Source organism: Rhincodon typus, chromosome 8, assembly GCF_021869965.1.
Source record: "Rhincodon typus isolate 14 chromosome 8, sRhiTyp1.1, whole genome shotgun sequence".
NCBI lineage: Eukaryota > Metazoa > Chordata > Chondrichthyes > Orectolobiformes > Rhincodontidae > Rhincodon > Rhincodon typus.
This window is the reverse complement of record NC_063339.1, coordinates 1,322,203-1,331,608: the sequence shown is the minus strand read 5'-3', so window position 1 is coordinate 1,331,608 and position 9,406 is coordinate 1,322,203. Positions and strand designations below refer to the sequence as shown.

The 9,406-nt window shown below is 44.4% G+C and overlaps 1 protein-coding gene across 1 annotated transcript in view; it reads left to right on the top strand.

Annotated features, from left to right (window-relative positions):
- LOC109922314 (tubulin polyglutamylase TTLL5-like) overlaps window positions 1–9,406 on the top strand; it is a 343,698-nt gene that overhangs the window by 310,004 nt on the left and 24,288 nt on the right. The window contains exon 25 of the mRNA XM_048599989.1: window positions 8,177–8,405. Within this exon, the coding sequence (XP_048455946.1) occupies window positions 8,177–8,405 (229 nt within the window). The remainder of the gene's footprint in view (window positions 1–8,176; window positions 8,406–9,406) is intronic.

Genomic DNA, 9,406 nt, shown 5'->3' with positions numbered 1-9,406 from the left:
GGCCTGCTGTGTTCATCCAGCTCTACACCTTGTTATCTCAGATTCTCTAGCATCGGCAGTTCCCATTATCTCTGAATCAGTTTTCAACCTGAGTCTGGCGTTGGGTGTGGATCCAGGTACCATGTTCTGCATTGTAGACAGTGATTATTTGAAGTCATCTCCGTGATCGACTCACTGCCCACAAGGGAGAGGAAGGGAGGGAGGCACAGATCCAGGTGGAGCAAGGAAGAGATACTGGGAACAGTTGTTTCATTCTGTGAGATAGGTTGGTGAGAGTGCTGGGAGAATGTCATAGAGGTCTAGAGTAAAGAAAAAGGCTCTTCAGCCCATTGAATCTATGATGGTCAAAAACAATCATATAACTACTCTAATCCCATTTGCTAGCATTTGGCCCAAAGCCTTGCAAATACCTCTAAATACTTATTAAATGTTTAACAGGGCTGAATTGCAATAATAATATTCTGAACCACTGGATGAAACTTCTCACAAATCACCCAACCCTAGCTTGAAAATGACCTATTTTATAGAAGAGTTAATCTAGCATCCCCACCAGAGCAATTGGTGGAATTTATGTTCAGTTTATAAATTTGGAATTACAAAACTGGTCACTGTATTGACGACTATGACCATGATCATCATATAATCCCATTGGGTTCAATAATGCCCTTCCTTCAAAAGAAGGAAATCCTCTTTTCTTAATTGGTCCGGCATCCATGTGACTCCAGACCCAAAGCAATGTGGCTGACTCTTCAATAAACCAAAGAAACTCTGTTTCTCTCTCCACAGATGTTGTCAGAGCTGCTGAGTTTCTCTAGCACTTTCTGATTTCGTTTGTGGCACACTCTTAACTGCCATCTGAAATGGCTGAGCTAGCCACCCAGTTCAAGGGCGGTTAGGGATGGATGATAAATGCTAGCTCTGCCAGCAACACTCACATCCCACAAAAGAATTTTTAAAAGGCTTAAATAGTGTCAGAGTGATAAACATGGAATCTGGAAATCTGTAATGAACGTAGAAAATCTTAGAAGTATTCACAGGGCCTGGCAGCAGCCATGGACCAAAATAGTTGAAGGTACGAGGGGAAAGAATATACGGGAACCTGAGGGGCAACTTTTTTACAGAGGGTGGTATGCATATGGAATGTGCTGCCAGAAGAAGTGGTTGAGGTGGGTACATTAACAGCATTCAAAAGGCATTTGGACAAATACATGGATAGGAAAGGTTTAGAAGGATATGGGCCAAATCTAGGGAAATGGGGTTTAGCGTGGATGGACGTTTTGGTTGGCATGGACCCTTTTGGGCCGAAGGGCCCGTCTCCATGCTGTAGGACTCTATGATTCTAATTAGATGTTTCAGCCCGGTGATCTTCACCAGAGTAAAGAAAAGTTCACAACACAATAGGTTTGAGCAATTGACTGAGGAGGGACAAGAAGAAGGGTTCTGTGTCAGAATGGAGGAGGGCAGGAGAGATTTAATAAGAAAACTGTTTGTGTTGCAGATGCTAAAGGGAGTGGTAATAAGTCAGGCAAACAAAGAAGTGTATAGATGAGGTGTGAATGAAAGGATAGCAGCTATCTAAATGCTAAATAAAGAAATTAATAAAAAAAAGAGAAAAAAATACCAGCACAAGATTTTTTGTTGTTTGATCTGATCTGTCAGTTTTCCACCCGATCATAGACCTTTCCTCTATTTGTCTTTTTACCTCCCTCTTTTGACATGCTCAAAACCCATTACATTGCTAACTTTTCTCAGATATGATGCAAAATCACAGGCCCAAAATCTTAACTGTTTCTCTGTACCCACACAGATGCTGCCTGACCTGTTGACTTTTTCCCACATTTCTTATTGCTAGTCTCTATATATACAGGGCTACGTGGCATGGGAAGTTAAGTCAGTGTGTACTGATGGAACTTACCCCTGTTGAATTGTATATTTCACTCATGAATGAAATTAACAAGAAAACCAGTACTAAATGTGGACAATGGAGAAAACTCTCTGGTCACCATGCCATGAGAAACCATGTTGAAAAGTATTTTTGAGATCATTTAATAGAATCCTTACAGTGTGGAAGCAGGCCATCCTGCCGTCCGAAGAGCATCCCAACCAGAACCCCCTCCGCCCCATCCCTATAACCCTGCATTTCCCATGGCTAAGACACCGAACCTGTACATCCCTGGACGTTATTGGCAATTTAGCATGGCCAATCCACCCAACCATCTTTGGACTGTGGGAGGAAACCGGAGCGCCCAGAGGAAACCTACACAGAATATGTGAAGAATGTGCAAACTCCACACTGACAGTTGCCCAAGGGTGGAATTGAACCTGGGTCGCTGGTGCTGTGAGGCAGCTTTGCTAACCACTGAGCTACTGTGCCACCCCCAGCACTATCTTACTCTTCCTCTCACTGCCTGATAGCCAGTATAATCACATCCAGTAAGACCCCACTCACCTGCTCATTCTCCATACCCTTTGATATTCCATCGAGTCTGACCCACACTCTTCACTTTCTGTAAGATACCTCTATTTGACAAACCACCTCATGGAATAGGAAGGTCAATGTTAACATGGATAGAAAATTAGCTGTGATGAAGATTGTGAGAGGACTTGACAGGTTGATGTAGACAGGACTTTTTTTTTTCCTTCTGGGAGAAATGAGAACTAGGATCACCGTTTAAAAATTCAAGGTTTGCCCATTTAAAGCTGATGAGGTGAAAATTTTTTCCCTCAGCTGATCGTGAGTCTTTGGAACTCCCTTCCTGAAAAGGTGGTGGAAGCACAGTCCTTGAATATTTTTAAGGCCAATTCAGATAAATTCTTGTCAAGGGAAGGGATGAAAGGTTATTAGAGGTAGGTAAGAATGTTGATTTGAGGTTGCAAACGCATCAACCATGATCTTACTGAATGGCAGAGCAGGATTGAGATGCCAAAAGGGCTACATCTGCTCCTGATTCGTATGCTCATAATTGACCATAAGGTATAGGACCAGAAATGGGCCATTCAGCCCATCGGGTATGTTCCACCAGTTGATCGTGGCTGATATGTTCTTAAATCTCGTTGTCCTGCCTTCTCTCAGTAACCCTTGATCCCTTAATTAATCAAGAACGTGTCTGTCTCTGAAAAACACTCAATGACTTGGTCTCCACAGCCTTCTGTGGCAGTGAGTTCCGCAGAGTCAATGCTGTCTTGCTGAAGAAATTCCTCCTTATTTTCAATGGTTATTTTTCAGGCTGAAGAATGGTAGACACGGGCTTTTTTTAGGTGTCCCTGAGGATGTACATAAATGACTTGGACTTTGAAATATTGAGCAAAATAAAACAGGTGCCATAAAACCTGGAGGAATGGTAAACAATGAGGATGATATAAATCAACTCAACATGACATAGATGGGCTAGCAGAGTGGGAATGCAAGTATCAGATAGAATTTAGTACAGAAAATTGTGAGAGGCTGCAGTTTGGCAGAAGAGATAGGCTTGGATAAAATAGGGTTAACAGCACAGTTGGAAAGAGTGTGCATGAATCTTTGAAGGTGAAATTACAGATTGAGAGTTGTCAGGGGAGGAGTAGCGTGTTGGAAATCAAGCCTCACTATTTCCAGAGTTGTCATGAATCTGTAAATTTGACTAAACCATCAAATTACTCAATATGTGCAATTTAAGTTGAAAGAATATGCACACCTGGTTTTCTTTTCATTAACAGAAAAGTAATAATTTACTGTAACCAAACTCTTATTAACCAATGGTGATAAAGAAATGTGAACTGTGAATTTATAACTTGAAAACTTACACGCTATCTCTTTTTAAAATTCCCATTCACTTACATGTACTAATTGGAGTTAGAAAAATGAGAAATCATATTGAAACATCAATGATTCTTATGGGATTTGACAGGGTAAATGCAGAAAGGTTGTTTCCCCTTGTGGGACAATCTAGGCCCACAGGGCATAATCTCAGACTAGGTATTCACACATTGAAGGCAGAGGTGGGGAGGAATTATCTCAGAGAGTAGTGAATCTGTGGAATTCTTTGCCATAGAGGGATGTCAAGGATGGATCATTAAGTATATTCAGGGCTGAGAGAGACAGATGTTTAGTCAACAGGGAATCAAGTGTTATAGGGAAAAGGCAGGAAAGTGGAGTTGAGGATTATCAGATCAATCATGATCTCATTGAATGGTGGAGCAGCCTATTTCTGCTCCTACTTTGTATGGTCTCACAAACAGGCACACAAATATTTTGGACGGGGAAGCACATAAAACCAGAGAAGCAGAATTCTGGCAGCAATCTGGATGACACTTATTAATGAGTTGTTTTTTTCAGCTTTCTTTCAACTCTTTCTGACCCTTTGCTGATGACACAGCATTGTGTATACAACATGCTCAGTCTTTCATTCACTGGTTGAGGTATCAACCTGGCATCAAAGACACACACTCTCTCAAACTCACATTTCCGCACACCCACTCACACTCACGCAGACGCACATGTACACACGCACTCACACACACACACACACACTCACTCTCTCTCAAATACACACACACTATTACACTGTAGGTTTGTGGCACTCCCTCAGCACTGACCCTCCGACAGTGCGGCGCTCCCTCAGTACTGACCCTTCGCTAGTGCAGTGCTCCTTCAACACTGGCCCTCTGACAGTGCTGCACTTCCTCAGCACTGACCCTCTGACAGTGCGACACTCCCTCAGTACTGACCCTCCAACAGTACGGCACTCAGTCAGTACTGACCCTCTGACAGTGCCCACTCCCTCAGCACTGACCTCCTGACAGTGCGGCGCTCTCTCAGTACTGACCCTCCGACAATGCGGCACTCCCTCAGTACTGATCCTCTGACAGTGTGACACTCCCTCAGTACTGATTGTCTGACAGTGCGGCACTCCATCAGTACTGACCCTCTGGTAGTGTGGCACTCCCTCAGTACTGACCCTTCGACAGTATGGCACTCCCTCAGTACTGACCCTCTGACGGTGCGACACTCCCTCGGAGCTGACCCTCTGACAGTGCGGCGCTCCCTCAGTACTGACCCTCCGACAGTGCGACACGTTCTCAGCACTGATCCTTCGAAAGTGCGGCACTCCCTCAACACTGATCCTCCGATGGTGCAGCGCTCACCCTCTGACAGTGCAGCACTCCTTCAACACTGATCCACCGACAGTGCAGCATTCCCTCAGTATTAACCCTCTGACAGTGTGGCGCTCCCTCAGTACTAACCCTCTGACAGTGCGGCATTCCCTCAGTACTAACCCTCTGACAGTGCAGCACTCCCTCAGTACTAACCCTCCAACAGTGCAGCACTTCCTCAGCACTGACCCTCCGGCAGTGCGGCGCTCCCTCAGCACTGACCCTCCGACAGTGCGGCACTCCCTCAGTACTGACCCTCCAACAGTGCGGCACTCCCTCAGTACTGACCCTCCAACAGTGTGGCACTCCCTCAGTACTGACCCTCCAACAGTATGGCATTGTCTCAATACTGACCCTCCAACACTGTGGCGCTCCATCATGGCAGATAGCAGGAGCTAGTTGTGGTTAGATATCCATGTAACTCAAATTGCACTCACTGTTACAAATTGAGGGTTGCAAATGTCAAGGAGGTGATCAGGAATTCTGCCGTGTTGGATTTATCCGTGTGCATGTGCTGATTTGACTCTCCGACATCTTGAAACAAAAGCAGTAGGAATGCCTGTGGGGCTTTGGCTTCAGCCCCAGCCTCAGTGTGTTGTTTTTACAGTAGCAGGGTCTGTTTTTACTTCAGCATTTACCAGCGTGTCTCAACAGAAAGTGCTTTGTATTTGGCTCCAGTGCTGTGGTTCACACCTGTCCTAAATCTCTGCCCAACTGAAAACAAAACCTTCCATACCACATTCAACAATGTCGATCACTCTACACCTCGAAAATCATTTCCTTCAATTAGTGCCCCTGCCATATTGCAATGTTAAAATAACTATCTTCATGTATTCATCTTCTTTGAACTTGGTGTTTGTCTCAGGTAGTTTCCTATGTTGTTGCTGCAGCAGTGGGTCACATTGCTGTATACTATCAACTTGTTGCGTAGAATTTGAAGGTTTTCACAGAATTTGTAATGGCAATTTCACATCACACGAATGTGCTACGTTTAGTATAGAACGGTCTAGAATATTCTAGCTTAGAAGCAAGCCATTTGACCATTGCTGGTTTCTGTACATGAGCCATCCAGCCTACTAAACCAGTCCTGCTCATTTCCCACAAACTTTATTGTCAAGGTTTTTTAAGATTTGTCCCATTCAGTCCAATCCCATTCTCTTGTTTACTCCCTATACTTTTTGATAATTATCCCAGTTCCCCCCCCCACTTCCCCCGCAATATCCTTCAATGTCCATGTAATCAACAGCTGCGTCATTTCCTTTGGAAAAAGTTGAATGAACTGATTGATAATCTAGTGACCAAGCCACACCGTTGGTTTGCTCAATGTCTAAATTCAGTTCTGTGGTTGTGTGTATCAGAAAGATTTGGTATCAGTTTGAAATACGTCCACTGAAAATTAAGTGGCTGCACAGATGCAAGCCATTATTCTTTCAAACTATTGAAAGGTTCCCAATAAATTGTATCCACTATTCCAAGGATACCAAGGAGAAGGGTTGAGAGTTAAGTATGAGATTGAAATTGAAGTCTCACATGAAGGTGGAGTAAAAAGGTGCAGTGTGGAGCCATCAGACTGAGCCTGTCAGTAGGTAATGGAGTATTGCAGCAACAGGCCAAAGTCACCATAGCCTGACAGGTCTAAATTGGACCCCTAGCCCTCCAGCAACATTGTATTCCTTTGACTCTGGCTTCTTGTGCATCCATCTCTTCCTATGTCCATACAGTTCTGGTCACTACACTACCAGACGGATGTGGAGGCTTTGGGGAGGATATAGAAATGGTTTACCGGGGATAGCAAGGACTGCAGATGCTGGAGTCAGAGATAACACAGTGTGGAGCTGGAGGTACACAGCCGGCCAGGCAGCATCAGAGGACCAGGAAAGTTGGTGTTTCGGGTTGGGACCCTTCTTCAGAATTCTCCAGAACTGTGTTGGTTTACCAGGATGTTGTCTGGCTGGAGGGTATTAGCTATGAGGAAAGATTGGAGTTTGTTTTCATTTGAACATCAGGGGCTGAGGGGTCACCTGATAAAAGTTTACAAAATGATGAGAGGTATGGATAGAATGGATAGTCGGAGTCTTTTTTCCAGGATACGAATGTCAATTACTTGGGGACATAGATGTAAGATAAAAAGGGGTAAGTTTAAAGGAAATGTGAGAGGCAAGTTCTTTACACAGAGGGTGTTATGTACCTGGAAAGCACTGCCAGATGCATAGATATGTAGCAATGTTGAAGAGGCATCTTGACAGATACATGAATAAGTAGGGAATAGAGGGATACAGACGATGTAGAAACAAAAAGTCTTTAGTCAGGCGTTGGAGCAGATTTGATGGGCTGAAGGTCCTGTTGCTGTGTTGTACTGTTCTTTGTTCTAGGAGAAAATGGAGAGACATGAGAAAGCAAAGGGCACCATTATAAAGGGTGTGCAGGAGCAGAAGAACCTTTGCGTGTATTTGCGTAAGTCATTGAAGGTGACAGGGCAAGCTGAGAGAGAGTGATTCATAAAGTACACAGTATCATATAAAGTGTACAAATACAAGGAGGTTTGCCTTTTTCTATAAATTCAAAAAACACTGGTTCACTCTCAAGTGGAGTATTGTGGCCAGTTCTGGACACCACACTTCAGGAAGGATGTGAATGCACTGGAGGGAGTATATTAGAGGTTTACAAGAAAGGTTCCAGGGATGAGGGACTTTAGTGCTAAAGTAAGATTGGAGAAGATGGGACTTATGACACATGAGCAGTTTCACTCAAGGTAATCAGAAGAGATCTGCACTTTTTTTATGAAAAAGAAGAAAGTTCAGTTTTAGTGGGGGAAGGTGAGGAAGTGGTACTGGGTGTATTACTTATTTCTAAAGCTAGCACAATCGCAATGGACCAAATGGCCTCCTGTGTTGTTATAAGCATTCTATGTTTCTGTAATGTTTACATGTAATTATATACATATGACTGCATTTGTATTGATATATGTGCATGTCTGAGTGTACTGTACATTTATAGCAGCGTGTAATTGTTGTCAATGTATTCATGTTCCTTGCTGTTTCAGGCAATCCTTGCAGAAAGCCAGTTGCCGGCCATGGAACCTAGCCCGCAGTGGTCAGCAGCCCTAGCAGCAGGGGGTCAGACCTCAGTGAGCAGCAACCTCTGCAGCCAGTGGCCAGTCAGCCAACAGAAGCTGGAGGGTTCTGAGAGCAATCCTTCACTCCTCCCACCCAGACCACCACCAAGTAACAGGCCGGGGACGACCAGAAAGGCAATCCCCCAGAGGGTATCAGGTAGGAACCTCTGCATCCACTCTGACCCACTGCCTTCCCTCCACTCCTGATTGCTCTGCCAGCATAACTGTTAATTCGTCCTTGTACCATGTCAGGATACCACCTGCACCCCATTGCCTGTCACAGACGCAACATCATAGATCTCTGTTACCTCCCTTGGTTTTTTTGGATGTATCTAATCCTTCCCTCACAATATCTGCTTTCAAGGTGCCACAGTATCCAACTTGAAACATCCGTTCAACATCGAGGGAGTTGCTCACTGTGCTAAGCACTGCCCCCTTTACCTTCTGCTGCATCCATCAGCCTCTCCTGTGGACAGAATCAGAATCACAGAATTATTACAGTGCAGAAGGAGGTGATTCAGTGCACCAGGCTTGAACTGGCTCAATAAGTGAGCATCATTACCTGGTGCCCGTCTCCTGCTTTCCCCTTGCATGTTATTTTTATCTAAGTAACTATCCAATGCCATCTTGAATGCCTCAATTGAACCTGCCTCCACCACATTTCCAGGCAGTGCATATCAGACCTAATTGGTTGTTTCATAGATAGTAGGAACTGCAGATGCTGGAAAATCTGAGATAACAAGGTGTAGAGCTGGATGAACACAGCAGGCCAAGCAGCATCATAGGAGCAGGAAGGCTGACGTTTCGGGCCTAGACCCTTCATCAGAAACCCTTGCTTCATTTGCACATCACTTTGAACCTATGCCCTCTCATTCTTGTTCCTTTTACGAACAGGAACAGCTTCTCCTGTTCTACTCTGGTCCACTCATGATTTTGAAAACCTCTGTCAGATCTCCTCTCAGCCTTCTTCTGTCCAAGGAAAACAGTCCCAACTTCTTCAATCTATCGGCATCACTGAAGTTTCTCATTCCTGGAACCATTCTTGTAAATCACTTCTGTACACAATACTCCAGCTGAGCTGTAACAGGTGGGGAGGTGATGGCCTAGTGGTATTATCGCTGGGCTGTTAATCCAGAGACCCAGGTAATGTTCCAGGGA